The 15,720-nt window shown below is 42.8% G+C and overlaps 1 protein-coding gene across 1 annotated transcript in view; it reads left to right on the forward strand.

The window, feature by feature from the left end:
• Positions 1-15,720, forward strand: part of LOC133447291 (zinc finger protein 431-like) — a 34,378-nt gene that overhangs the window by 11,579 nt on the left and 7,079 nt on the right. The window contains exon 3 of the mRNA XM_061725926.1: positions 1,354-1,448. Coding sequence (XP_061581910.1) covers positions 1,380-1,448 — 69 coding nt within the window. The 5' untranslated portion in view covers positions 1,354-1,379. The remainder of the gene's footprint in view (positions 1-1,353; positions 1,449-15,720) is intronic.

Consider the following 15,720-nt stretch of genomic DNA (forward strand, 5'->3'; position numbering starts at 1 on the left):
CACTTTTTGTCGAGCCGAAGCTGTCTCTTGTTTTATGTGTATGTGTTCTTCTTAAATGTCTTGTTCCTGAACTGATTGTATGTTTTCTGTTGCTTGTTTTAACTCTCGACTGCAAAACCAGTTTACCCTTGGGTATCAATAAAGTAACCTGAACCTGATATATATATATATATATATATATATATATATATATATAAAATTAGGGCTGTCAAACAATTAATTTTTTAAATCGCGATTAATCACATGTTGTCCATAGTTAACTCGCATATTAATCGCACATTTATTCACACATTGTTTTGCTGTTCTAAATTACCTTAAGGTATTTTTTTTATGTTTTTAATACTGTTAACAACATGAGAAAGGGCAAATATGCTGCTTTATGCCAATGTTTATTCAACTTTCCACAAAAAAAGCTTTAAACCTGAATGTAACATTCCTTCATAAATACAAACACAATGTAGTCCCCAACTTTACTTGTAAAGACTAACTTAAGATTCCTTGTTTTTTTTTTAAGCAGCTCAATGTAAAACAATGAACCATATGCATCACACACATTGTACAAGAAGTGCATTGGTCAGTTACATTTTCCATGTAACTATGTCTAACCTCATATGGAGGAAAATAAAGGGCTCAAAAAATATCCCCTTCTCCTCAGTGGGATCAAAACAGGGGGATAAAAAAAATAAAGTGCACATGTAACAGCAGCGAGTGTAACTCAACCTATAAAGTGCAGTTAGGCTATAATAAGCTAATACTTCAGATTCTTTGGAACAGATCTCTCTTTGCTCATCTAATGTATCCAGGTGAGGAACCTCCTTCCCTCACATCTATCCAGCGGTGTCTGCTTTTGACGGGGGGGGCGGCTGCGCATCGGTCGTGTGTTTGGCTGCTAGTGGTATTTGAGACTCGACGTTTTAATGTTTGCAGTAACTATCACCTTTGTGCATTGTTCAGCCCATTTAAGGCAACCAGCCATCCAGTAGGGGAGTCCCCAACAAACTGGACACAAACTACTGAGGGATGAGCCGGTTCCACGTTAGTCCTATCTATAATATGTACACGTATACACACATCAGTCATTGAAAATATTGCTTAGTATAAAGTTAAGTGTTAAAACGGTTGAAATATCGTCCTAATTTTGCCGTTTTAAATTACTAACAATGACAGCGCAGATCCTTAACTAAAATCTCCCCAAAACTCTTACGTTGAATGTTTTTAAACCTGTTGACGTCCATGTCCCATCCATGTCTACGGGTTTTGTCATGGTTTTTGTATTTACGTCCTATTTTATTTTGAAGTTCCATGGCCGTGTGTTTACGTTTTGTCTTTAATGGATGTTTTTCTTTATTGCAGGTAGTTTTCCAAAGATTACACCCACAATGGAGGCAGTTCATTCACCAAGCAAGGCCTCACAGCAGGTTCTTGCTAAGGAGGACAACCCAAGACGGGTAATTATCATGCTTGTTTGGCTGTTTTTCTGTGACTGTAATTTTGCTCTTTCTTTTTTAATTTTACTGTGAAAGATTGTAGTAATAGGACAGCTTCAACAATGTCATACAAAGTATTCTGCTGGTTGTGGAACCAGGATGCCTAATGAAAATACCAGGGGCCCAGCTGCTTGTCACCCACGTTTTGGACATTGTCCCATAAAGAACCACCTCCACATGACAGATTGCCCTCGTAATTATCTAGGCTTCTTCTCAGTAGCAAAAATCTTTTATTTTTTTCTCCTGAGAAGCAAATTAAGGCCTGTTTCCTATCTCACTTCTTTGACATCACAATGAGGCTCACTTTAAGCTGTCTTCGCATCTGATTATATTTATTTCAGTTTTTGTCAGATAATTTCTTTAATCACATAAGAAAAAGCTTGTTAAGTTGTTCAGCATCATAACGTAAATCTCAAGTATATTTTACATGCATTTTAATAACAGCATTTAAAGGTATATTCAGTAATGTTGGAGAGCTAGCAAGATTTGAAAGTGGCACCTCCTCTAAGCCCCGCCCCCTCCTCCCCCTCCCGTCAGCGCTCCGTCCAAAGCCACGCCCCCACAAACTTTGGGGAATGCGCATTTGCAGGAGTCAACAGAGCAGAGGAGAGCGAGTTTTCCAGGACATTTTGGACAGCACATTTCATGTTTATTGTTATTTATATTTTGTCATATTTGAATAAAAAATAGAAAACGATAAATGCCTTTCCTTTACTATTTCAGCATAAACAAGCTATTACATTTCTTACCTTCTTACATGCTAAATGAATAATGACAACGAATGTGGTATAACACTTTCTTTTATTTAAAAAAATACAAAATAGAACAATCAAATACTATTTTTACACAAGTATCCATAGTTTTGCCACCTCTGGGTGTCAAACAATCTGTATTTACACAAGAAAAGCCATGTCCAGAGACGGCTGACAGATCAGGCTTTGCATGAGGTGTCATTGTGAGCTGTGGCCATCTAGTCCTTGGGCAGTGATTTACCTTTAGGGGAAATATCACAATTAGACATCTGACAACAATTACTGCATTTCAAAGACACAATGAATGACAACACTTCAACTATGTTTCCATTTCACACAGTAACAAACATTCATGACAGTTTTCTAAGTGGTTTATCCTTGGCTTTGTTTAGATAACTACAGGTACATCTCAAAAAATTAGAATATCATGGAAAAGTTCAATATTTTTGTAAGATATTTTAGAAAGTACAGAAAACAAAAATATAAATATTTTCATGGTGTCTGAAAATATGTATACATATTTTATTTTTTCATTTCCTGAAATATCTTACAAAAAAATATTGAACTTTTCCACAATATTCAAATGTTTGGATATGCACCTGTATTTTAGATCATAAGTTATGATATGGATTTTTCAAATTACCTTTTCCACATAAGTATGTTAGCACTTCATGATCAAGCTACAATACTGTAAGAAAACTCACCTAGACCTCTGCTGAGTTGACTCTGCAAAAGCTCCTGCATTGATGGGGCAGGGACACCTGACAGAACCCCATTTTGACGCGGATCGTCAGGCCTTTCTCTTGCGTCCTTGGTCCGTGGCAGACCCCAGGTAGCCGACAACCTGTGCCGCAGAATCGCACTTTGGCTTTCTTTTTTTAGCCTTTTTAGCAGGGCGAGCCGTTAAAAGTAACACTGGTAACACAATCCGTGCCATTCGGAGCGCAAAAACAGATTGGTCAGAGTTTTTACAGGATTAAAACTGTCAGGGAGGTCAGATATTTTTCTTTTCTTTTTCTGAACACAGTATTCACTGGCTACTCTCAGGATGGAAGGACCATTTCACCCAGTATAACAATCAGGGGCGGAGAAGGGGTCCCAGCCTAGGGGGGGCGAAGCATTCTAGATGGGCCCTTGTGGCCTAAACATCCCCGTTAAAACATAATCGCTAAAAGAATGCCACAGATCAGCGTCTCTGACACACAACCACAGCAGCAGGCGACACGGTCAGAACCATCACTTGAGGTTTCAGCGCCAGGGATTTACCAGTCATTATGTCAAACCTAATTATAAGCTTAATGCAGACGTAGATATAACTATCAAACTGGAGATAAAAATCAAATGACATCCAGTGATGTCTATGGAAGCTCATTTCCACCAGTAAAAGAAAAAAATAAGATGAAATCTTAGCCTTAAATATAAAAATATCCCCACGGTAAGTCACGGTAATTATGACATAAAAAGTCATCATTTCAACTTTCTATCTCATAATTTCGACTTTTTATCTCATAATTATGACTTATCGTGGGGATATATTTATTTTTAAGGCTAAGTTTTCATCTTAGCCATAGATGTCGGATTCGACCAAGTTGCACAATTCAGACACACGTGTTCAACACGACAACAGTTACAATGTGCAATGACATGTAGGCTATTCAACACAATCAGACACAGCGGTCAAACAGTAACAAACAATATATGAAAGGCCATATATTCAGCATTATGACAATGTTATCAGAAATAATTAATATTATGACAGCCTTACCAATGATGGTTTCATCCAGCGGTGGACGGAGAACCACAACAGAACATATTTCCATCTGGGGTGGGGGGTAGCACATTGAACGACCCAAAATGCTAAAACTTTCATTTTAAAACTTTTTCAAATCCGAACTATTTCCGAACCATCAGCCGGTCCTTCATCGCCGCAAACCTTTCAATCACTTTGCTCTCGAGTCTCATCAATGGCGAAGTCTCTCTCGATTGTGAGAGCAAGGTGGAGTTTCATAGTCATCAAATCCTCATCCATGCTGCCTCACCCTTAAAAAGTCTCAAATTCCATTTTTGCTAAAATAAGGCATTTAAATGTCTTAATTTGTCTTAAGTCTCAATCCAAGGGTCTTCATTTTAATCATTAAAGAGTTTATTTCATCGTTTTGAGGAGAATCTCCTGCGGATGTCCTAAATCTGTGTTGCCAGGTTGGGCAGGTTTCAGCCCAATTGGGCTGAAAAATATATATTTGGGCTGCTTTTCCTGGTTTTTACTAAATATTTAGGAGGAATTACTAACAAAAAAAGTTTACATTATGGCAGAGGAAAGTAGAAACTTACACAATAAACTCACTGATAATGTATTTGCTTTAATCTACTCAATTTTATTGCAGTTTTTGTTTGGAGCCTGAATTTTTTTAGGTTATTTAGTAATGTGAAGATGAAATGTATTATGCATTTAATAATTTATGGTTTTAAGAGAGAATGTAAGATTCGGGCTGATTTTTAATTATTTCCGGGGGTTTTACGTTGCATTTGGGCCGGAACCTGTCAGATCTGGCAACCTCAACCGCAGCACTGGATTTCTTAATGAATCATCTTTTTGGTCACAATAAACTTGCTCTCATCAATGGCGAAGTTCCTCTCGATTGAGAGCAAGGTGAGGTTTGATAGTGAATGAATGGGCCCTCGCACCCTTGTGTACGTTCAGGCGCGCTGCAGTGGAAGCGCTTGTATGACTTGCATACATGTATTCAGGCCTGGACATTTAGCGGATGACATCACCCACGACTCTCTATACAAAACTATTCAAAAGTTATGGCAGAAAGTAGGAACTATTAGATATCAACCAATCAGATGAAGGGGCGGGGTTAATTTGCACCAATTAAGGTGAAGGAGTCAAAACCGAGTCCGATGACACCACCCACGACTCTCTATGTCAAACTATTCAAAATTTATGCCAGAAAGTAGGAACTATCAAATATGGACCAATCAGAGGAAGGGTGGGCGTGCTTTTTGGCATCTATTGTCGCCACGGTAACGCTTTTGACTGAGAAAAAGTAATGCGCGTCATCGCAGGATTGAGACGACATCCACTGCCAATCCAGGAAGCAGGAACACACGGACAGACACGTCAAGCACTAGAAATCTGCAACAAAACGCAGAGGCAGCGGGGGGGACCGGAGCCGGGCCCGGAGAGAGGGAACCCCCCCAACAAGGCGACACCCGTGCAGGCCCGACAACTGAGGGCCCCAGACCCAGGCATCCCATTCATTCATCCATTCACCTATCCGATACCTATACTAATAATAATATAATATACTATACATAATAATAATAACCATCTTTGTATAATATAATATTCATAAATTATTAAGTTTTGATGTCCTGCCAATGGAGGCTCAAATCCTCCATGGCAGGACCCTTCCATACCGCATTCTCACCGACACAGACATACAATCACGCACCGTTTCCCCCTCCCCGGGGGGGTCCAGCACCGCCAGAAGGCACCACAGGCTGCACGGCGAGCCCCGCCAGGCCCGGGTAACCCGACCCACCTGTCCCAGGCCGGTGAGGGAACGCGGGTGATGTGGGACCCCCTCCCGCCCCTGGTGTTGAGTGCATGTGATTAATGCCATAAAAACAGGGAGGGGGGAGGGGGGAGGGCCAAGTATCGATTGACACCGACCCCCCCCCCCTCCCGAACTACGTGTCCTTGTCAAATGTATTTATTAAGTGTTGAATGTGCAGTGTCTATTTTGCTGTTAAAACCGTGAGGCGGGGAGTGCCGGGCCACGCGGGACAGTGCCCCCCACGACCCGGACCCCCCGCCCTTCGCCTATGTGCGTATGAATCGTGTAGGGGGGGAAGAAGGGGGAGCGGAGGCCGAAGCCAGGAGGCAGGACCAGCAAAGCCGGCCCTGATAAGACACCCGCGTCCCCCCACCGGCCATCCAGTAGACGGGGGCCGGCCCTCCGAGCCGGGCCAGGGCCCCACCGTACCTCCACGGGCGCCCCCGGCGCCGCCGGAGCCCCCAGACGGAGGGGGAAACGGTCCAACATCCTCCCATTCATACTGACAACTAGGGTTGTCACGATACCAAATTTCTGTTTCGATACCGATACCAATATCTATTTCGATACTTTTCGATACTATTTGTAAAAAGGTGGAACACTCTCAAATGTCAATATTTTCCTTTATCTTAAAGCAGACTTTGGGAACAATAACAACAATGAATAAAATAAATAATTGGGATGGTATATTACAATTTTCAAACCTTTAGAACAGTGAGAACAAGTTAAATAAAGCAATGCCATTCAAATTAAAGTCACCATGTTAAATAAAATACTGTAGCAGCGAAAAGTCCTCCTAGGGTGGCTGGCGGGCTATCACTGTTTTTCATTTTTCAGGTTCCTAGCCAAGAAAACAAGAATGTCTACATTTTCCTCGGTCAGTCTAGAACGCCTTGGACTGCAGATATTCCCAGATGTGCTGAAGACACGTTCAGATGCACAGCTTGATGCTGGAATACACAGATACTGCAAGGAGCACTAGACTTCTGTAATTGGGGGAGGGAGGGGGTACAGTATTTTAATTAACATGGTCATTTTAATTTGAATGCCATTGCTTTATTTTACTTGTTCTCATTGTTCAAAAGGTTTTTGTTTTGAAAGTATAGGCCACATGAAACATTAAATGGGCATAACTAGAAAAATAAATTGAGGCTCATTCTATCATCTACAGGACTGTCTCAGAAAATTTTAATATTGTGATTTTCTGTAATGCAATTACAAAAACTAAAATGTCATACATTCTGGATTCATTACAAATCAACTGAAATATTGCAAGCCTTTTATTATTTTAATATTGCTGATCATGGCTTACAGTTTAAGAAAACTCAAATATATTCTGGGAATCTAATCTTAAACTGTAAGCTATAATCAGCAATATTAAAAGAATAAAAGGCTTGAAATATTTCAGTTGATTTGTAATGAATCCAGAATGTATGACATTTTAGTTTTTTTTAATTGCATTACAGAAAATAAAGAACTTTATCACAATATTCTAATTTTCTGAGACAGTCCTGTAGGATAGGATTAGATATTTTGGGCTAATGGAATGTTTTACCAAAGTGTGTTTCAATATAATAATAATTCATTGCCTTAAAGGTGACCTATTATGGCATTTAATGTATATTTTAAACAGGCCTTGAATGTCTTAAAAACAATCTAAAGCTTGTTTTTTTACATAAATCATAAATCCAGCCTGTGGGCCCTGTCACTAGTTTTACCGCTTCTAACCTCTTTTTCTGCGCCTCATTTTTAGGGAAGGGGGTGGTATGATAATGAGGCTCTGTGCTGATTGGCTCCCTGAATGACGTGTAGCAGGGGAGGAGAATAAACCCTCGCTCCGCCAGAGCAGCCCGAGCCTGTAAATTATCACAACACTGAATTTTCACAAATGGAAACTTTATTGTTAAAAAAATAAAATATGAGTTGTATATAAATAAGATTTATGCACTATTTAAGCCGGATCTGCCCAGCGGATGCTGAACGCTGGCCCCGGAGCCACGCCGGGCGCCCGGGAGCAGCGCTACTGGAGCAGCGCGCATCACCGCGGCTTTAACGGGGGAATCTGACCGGCCCGGGACCGCAGGAACCGGCCTGGACTGGTAGCAGGGACTCCCGGGGACCGACCAGCGGAATTTCAGCCGGATCTGCCCGGCGGATGCTGCGCGACGGGCGCCGCATCCCCACGGCGGCGCTCAGATCCGCTCCGGAGCGCATCCGCAGCGCATCGCCCGTTACCGGTGATCAAACCGACAGATTTGCCTGAAAATCTCGGAGGGTGAAGCTGGTCCAGCCTGGGACAGACCCCCGAGGACCCAGCTCCCAAACCACCCGGGAACTGGATGATTTAACCCGGATCCGCGGCGCCGCGTCCGACTGGCTCAATGAAAGCACCGCTCCAGCAGCGGAGAGAGCTGGGTGTGGGCGTGGTTTCAGCAGCGGAGGCTGAACCTATGGAAATCTAACTACAACAACGACGGGAGCAGATTCTAATCGGCTAAAAATCGGCTAAAAAAAAAATACGTGACACTGGGGGACTCTGTCCGGCGGGGGTCAGAGAGCTTGCAGAAATTCATGGTATTTTGTCTCCCCTGTGCTGGCAGGGTGAGGGGAGACCACTTTATATATGTTAAAACAAGAAAAAACGTGTTTTTCATAATAGGTCCCCTTTAATGGTTTATAATATATATTAAACATTAAATAATATTAAAATATATACAAATATATTTAAGTTATATTCTAGTCTGTGGAATGTATTTAAATATTTTAAGAATTGCATTTATTAACCATGGACATGTTTTAACTCTGTATGTAGGCTGCTGTAGGTTTACTACGGGCTGGGAGAGCCTCTGTACTTCTTTCATTGACATGACAGTGCAGTGAACTGGTGAACAAAGTTATCAGCTGTCGTTCTTGACTGAAGTCGGGGAACAAGTCCGCGTGGTTGTCCTTTTAAACGTTTGGACAAGTTTGAAGTGTTGCCTCCTTTTGCGAGACTCACTTTGTCGCACCGCTCGGACTGCGGTGCATCTGGGTTCAGTGGTTCGCCCTTATCGCTCGGTTTGAACCCGAAATATTTCCACACCGTACTCCGGGCCCCCATTTTGTCCACAAGTACGGGCTTTTCTGCTGCTGCCATCTCTATTTATTTCAACTTTATTTCAACCCGCTCTGTCTGTCTAACACGCGACTTCTCGTTTCTCTCTTTTCCTCCGTCTAAACATGCGAGTGGGAGGGGGAGGCGGCTCTGCTTCTGCAACTACGTCACACTCGCTGAGCTCGCCGTGCTTAAAGAGACATGCTCCAATTTACCAATTCGTTTGCATAGAAAAAATAAATAAAAGTACAGTTTGTTTTTAAATGCTGGTATAGTACCGTTTTCAAAACTCTAGTACCGCGGTACTATACTGGTACCGGTATACCGTGCAACCCTACTGACAACATAAGACATAGATACCTGGGAATGGTGCCACCCCACCGTCGCGCCCGCCCGTGCACCCCCCGGTCAGGGGAGGCCCGATCCCCGGACCCGGCCCCACCCCCCCCCCGAGGCCACCCCGGCGGACACCCCAAGGGTCACGGAGTCCCCACATCCGCAGGGGCACTTGGCCCCCGCCCAGCGACGGAGGACCAAGGCAGCAATGCCCCCCCAGCGCAGACAGCCACCCCCCACCCAGGCAGGGCCGGGCCCTCCGGGTGGGACCCCCACGTCCACGGCCCAGCCCCCCCCGGGAGGCCCGGAGACGCCCAAGCCACAGCCCCCCGCCCGGGCCCTCCCCAGCCACCCCCCCCACCGCCATGAGGCAACCCCCCCCACAGGCCCCCAAGGCCCCCACCGGCCAGGGACAGGGCCCCGCGGCCCCACCCACCGCCCCCCAGGGGCCACCAGAGGCCCGCGCCCCAGACCCCCCAAGCCGACCCCCAACCCCAAGGGCTACGAGATCACCACCCCCCCGCCCCCACTAGGTAACGAAGCCAATAATCGGGGACCACAGAGAGTGCAATTCAGCCGAATGTTGTTCAGTGGAGGCAGACATTATCTCACTACTAATATGATCTGATAAAAGATTCCTAAAATGGTTGATACATAAACTGGATTTTTGTTTCCAATTTACTAGAATGGTTTTCTTTGCGATACATAAAGCAGTGAGAACCCGGTATGTCCAATTAGGTTCTATTTGAGTGTCTCCCAGGTCACCTAATATACATACCGTGGGGCACACTGGGATTCTGTGGTTGATCCATGTGGATAAATCCTCACAAATCTCCTTCCAGAACCTCTGTACCGGTGTACAGAACCATAAAGCATGCATATAATTATCTGGGGTGTTCTCTGTGCATTGTGAACAGATATTAGAGGTGACAAAGCCCATCTGGAACATCCTTTGTCCAGTATAATGTATTCTATGAAGAACTTTGTACTGTATAAGTTGTAAGTTTGGGTTTTTAGTCATAGTAAACGTATTTAAGCATATTTGTGACCAAGAAAACTGGTCGGTATTCAGAGAGAGATCCGCCTCCCACTTGGAGATCGGAGGAGAGACTGAATCGTCCAGTTTAGACACTAACCTGTAGAGTTTTGATAACAACTTTAAAGTGCTTAGATTCAATAAATCTATTATCTTAGCGGGAAGTTGTAAGTCTAATTGTCTAATTTTGTATGTTTTATTTATTATGGCCTTAAGTTGTTGATACTCTAAAAATTTACTCCTGCTAACTCCGTATTGAACCATAAGTGTATTGAAAGGTACAAACTGTCCTCCTACAATTACGTGCTGTAAATACCGTATTCCTTGATCTCTCCATTGAACGAAGTTAACCACCTTTTTATCATTTTTCACGATGTCTGGGTTGTTCCATATGGGTGTACGGTCACATGGAAAAAGTGAAATTTTAGCTACTTTAAGAAATTCCCACCAAGCTTTATCTTATTTCTAAAGATAAAGGAAGCTCTGAAAACCTTAACAAACCATGGTTTACTATAGAATTTAGGAAATCTGCTTTAAAGAATAACAAGCTTCATAAAAAGGTATTTACAAAGTCCTAGTCCTTTTAAATTGTGCTACATACAAAAATTATAGGAATAAATACAACCACCTAATTAGAAAGAAAGAAATAATCTATGGAAAATATTGAAAGAATTACTCAACAAGAAAAAAAAATCATCTATTCCAGCCCAGTCTACATTTATGGCACATAGGATAACAGAGCATGTACACAAATTGCTAATAAATTCAATGATTTCTTTTTAAATGTGGGTCCATGTCTTGCAAAACATATTGAAAATGTTCATGGTTCTCCTAACTATAAATGAGGTTTATCCCTCTTTAAATAATTTTGAACCAATACAATAAAGCAATGGTCAATTCTCGCCAAATTCAGTAAATTCCAATTGTCCCTGAACGCACCAGGAGAAATAATCTGCAGTTTCAGAATTCCGACGGTTAAATGAATCTCATCCTGCTCCGCTTGGTCCGCGAAGGCTACGGTTTTGTTAAACTGGCCAAGGCAGGCAGATTTTGCGGCTGAAATCGGGACGTCCCTTCTCTCGGCTGCGCGTGGCCGCGGCGCTGCACGCTCCTGACCAGATCTCGGATGAAAGCGCGATAATAATAAATATTAGGGATGTCCTGATACCATTTTTTTCACACCGAGTACGAGTATTTTAATTTGTGTACTTGCCGATACAGAGTACCGATCCGATACTTCGACCACAAAAATAACTAGGCGGACTCAGCAATGAGATTTATAAGAGGTTTGGGGGATTGCTGGTTCCTTATCTGCGCAAAATGTACATCCAATCGTATGGGGATGGAGTACTGCCCCAGACGCTGACCGAGGCCACTATCACCCTCCTTCCCAAAAAAGGGAAAGATTTGGAAGAAGTAGGTTCTTATAGGCCAATCTCGTTATTAAACTCGGATCAAAAAATTCTAGCCAAGACATTGGCCAGAAGACTTAACGTATTCATGTGCAAGCTGATTCACCCTGACCAAACTGGGTTTATCCCACAGAGAAATTCTTTCCATAACTTCAGACGTCTTTTAAATATCATGCATTCTCCCAGGCTTCCCCAAAAGGACTTTATTATTCTCAGTCTGGATGCCGAAAAAGCGTTTGACCGGGTCGAATTGGTATACTTATTTTCGGTCTTGCAGAAGTTCAACTGTGGTGATAAATTTGTGTCCTGGACTAAGCTCTTATACAATAGCCCCCGGGCCAGAATTCTTACTAACAGAACTCTTTCTGATCCTTTCCGGCTAGGTAGGGGCACGAGGCAGGGATGCCCACTTAGCCCTCTACTCTACTACTATGGCCCTAGCCATAGAACCGCTGGCCGAGACTGTCCGTTTGCATCCAGATATACATGGTTACAATACAGAATACACTAAGAATAAAATATCGCTGTACGCGGACGACATTTTGTTATTTGTCACGCAGCCTAGGATTACAATTCCCTCGATTTTGAAAACATTTCAACCGTTTGGTAGTTTCTCAGGGTACAAAATTAACTGGGGCAAAAGCGAGCTACTACCAATACATGTAACAGATCAAGATTGGCTCAAACAGTTTCCTCTCAGAATAGCATCAGACAGTCTAACTTATTTGGGGATAGTAGTTACCAAGAAGTATAATGATCTTTACAAGGCCAATTTTCCCACCCTGTTAAATAAATTAGAAAACAATATACAATTTTGGAAAACACTCCCCATTTCTCTGCTGGGCAGAGTGAATGCTATTAGGATGATTTTTCTCCCTCAGCTACTTTATCTTTTTCAAAACCTACCTATTTACCTTGCCAAATCTTTTTTCATTAAATTGGACTCAATCATTCTCCCCTTTGTATGGAATTACAAGTCTCATAGAATAAAGAAGGATCATCTTTGTAAACACAAAACTAATGGGGGTCTAGCACTGCCTAATTTTATTTTATATTACTGGGCCACTGGAATACGCTCTATGGTATATTGGTTAGACGACAACCCGATACCCTATGACGGGCTAGAGATGGAACGAGAAGACTGTCTACCGCATTCTATTAGAGCTGTTGTGTTATCTCCTGTCCCAGTCAATAGATCTTGTTTTAAACATAACCCTGTAATTTACTTTCTGATTTAGGGTACGCACTGTTGCCTTCTTTGTTTTGTTTTGTTGTTTTTTTTGTTTTTTTTGTCCTGTCAATTTTTGTTTCATCTGCTTTGTTGATGCAGGGCTTTGCTTATTTATTTGCTATTCATTTTTTGTCATCTGTCCCTTTCTGTCAGGGATTACTTTTCTCACCTTCTGTTTAAAAAAAAAAAAAAGGAAACATAACTGTTGATTGTTAATTCCTCTGTTAAATTTGTGGTTTCCCAATAAATATATTTGAAACACAAAAATAACTAGGCTAAAAATGCAATGAATTGGAAGACAGGTTTTATTCCTCCACGCTGTCTCATCGCAGGTACATCAACTGTGCATGTGCGGTGCTTCACCTGAAGCCGTCCGTGTGAAACAACATAAACAATCAAATAGAATTTTTAAAAAACAGGCTAAATGAAATTATTTTACACACTCTTGTACAGTAGGTGGTGGTATGCACCTTAAAGTTGGTTGCGATCCGCTAATAAAACAGAGAAGAAGAAGAAGAACATAAACAATGACATTGTTACAGTCCGGTTATATAGAGTGATACCCGTGGGTGTGACTGGCAGTGCCGTTTCAGGCAAGATAGTGACAATTAATGTAAGCGGGATGTCAGCAGGGTGGACATATTTCAAAATAAGGGACGACGACAGAAGCAAGACAGACTGCCGGCTGTCGGCGCGGCTAATCGGCTAACGCGGCTAACCGGAATGTAACAATGGGATTGTTTATGTTGTACTGTGAGTTATGTGGAGTGTTTGCAGTGTTTCCCCTAGAATTTTTTTCAGGCCCGGTGGTACCCACTGAAAACATCCTAAACAGACGAGGCGCGTGGGACGGCATATTGGACATGTAGCAATATAAAAAAGTTTTACATTAAACATCATTGTATGCCTATATTGCTGAATGATATCACTTAAATGAAATAATTAGATTTAATCTAACCTTTAACCAAAGTGTCATGGGACTGAAAGGTCTGACCCATATGAGCATTGAGCACATCTTTTCTATATATTTCAGAGGGATCTCTATGAAAACCCTGTGGGATGGTCCTCTTTTAACGGCTGCTTGTGCTGACGGCATGTGAGACAAGACAAACATCCCTATTCACAATTGAGATTATATCAGTTATAAATAATTTAAACATTGTAGATTTGTTTTACCCGTTTTGTTATAATAGAGTTACATGCATTTGACTGGGGAAAAAATGAACCTTTAGTGGTTCTAGTGGAAAGACAATCTATTGTCTGTGTTATTTTCATCATTATTGCTTACCAAAAAAAGAAGCTCAATCAGAACAAAAATGTAAGCTAAACAACAAATTGGAAGTGTACCATGGGGACTGTGGTACAACCAAGGGCTGTATTTATGGTTATTAAGCCATTAGGGATCCCAGCCAGATGTTCTGTGTTTAGATGCGTTGTTTTTTACTGGGTCACCAGTCGGACCGGTGTCAGCGACGGTAAAGGCTGATTTATGGTTCCGCGTTACACCAACGCAGAGCCTACGCCGTAGGGTACACGGCGACGCGCACGTACGGTGCGTGTCGCCGCGTACCCTACGCCGTTGGTGTACCGCAGAACCATAAATCAGCCTTGACGCTCATACATGGCTGGCACTAGGACCCGGCGGACGCATGGTGCGTCGTCAGGCTGTGTTTTCCTTCATGCTTCCCTGCAGCGTCTCATGCAAACACAAACACACGGACCTGCAGAAAGATTTCTTCATATCATGTTGTCTGTCGAAATTTTTTCTTTTTTTTTTTGACTAGCTACAAACTCTATACATCCCATAATATATGATAATATGCCCGCGCTCTCAGCACGTTACTAGGCAACGTAGCAGGTTGACTCCCGTTGCAGAACAGCGCTGCAGAGGCTCCTTAACGTAAATGATTATTGATTTTTTTTTTTTTAGGCCTGGCGGGGGGTCCCGTTGGCCTGGCGGCCCCGCCAGGCCTATATAATGGTAGGGGAAACACTGGTTTGATAAAGTTCCCTGTGAGTAAGGGTAATACTCAACCGTCCAGTTTGTATAATTAAGGAAGATAGAATCTACTGAAACATGGAACAGCTGGCTACAACCACAGAGCAGCAGCTCTGCTGCTGCTGCTCAGCCAGGCTGCAGATTGACCCGGGGACCCGCGGGGCGGCTCAACATCTCCCCCTAGCGGCACTAACCAGTAACTACAACAACAATGAAGTATCGGTGCGTGGTATCGGAGACTTTTTGCGAGTACGAGTATATGAGGGCAGTATCGGCCCCGATACCGGTATCGGGGCATCCCTAAAAAATATAATAAAATGATTACAAAGCTGCTGTGTAATATGGTGTAATAAATGTACTGTAATTATTTTCTGTATAAAAATTGAATTTAAAAAGACGGGTTTGTCTCAAAATCAGTGTGGTTTTATTTAACTGGGCTCTCTGTTCGGTAGAGAGGAAAAAAAAAGGCAAGTGTGCATTGTGGGCTTACAGACATGCGCCGACCGGCCGAAAAACATTGGTGACAACTATTCCACTTGAATATTCCACCATAGATGTCTTCAGACTAAGTCTACAATTATGCACATAACACAAAATACTTACATTAGGTGAATCTTTCTCCACCGCGAGTGCACGTCGAGTGACGCCACCATGCTGCGCGCGCAGTAACGTTCCCCCCGCTCCCCCCTCGGCCTCCCCCCCCCCCCCCCCCCCCTCAGCCTCCCCCTCCCCTCAGCCTCCCCCTCCCTCCCCCTGTGCTCCCGCTGCGCGTGACACAGACACAGAGAGATTCAGAGCCAGCTGTCCATT

This window comes from Cololabis saira, chromosome 7 (assembly GCF_033807715.1).
Source record: "Cololabis saira isolate AMF1-May2022 chromosome 7, fColSai1.1, whole genome shotgun sequence".
Classification (NCBI taxonomy): Eukaryota; Metazoa; Chordata; class Actinopteri; order Beloniformes; family Belonidae; genus Cololabis; species Cololabis saira.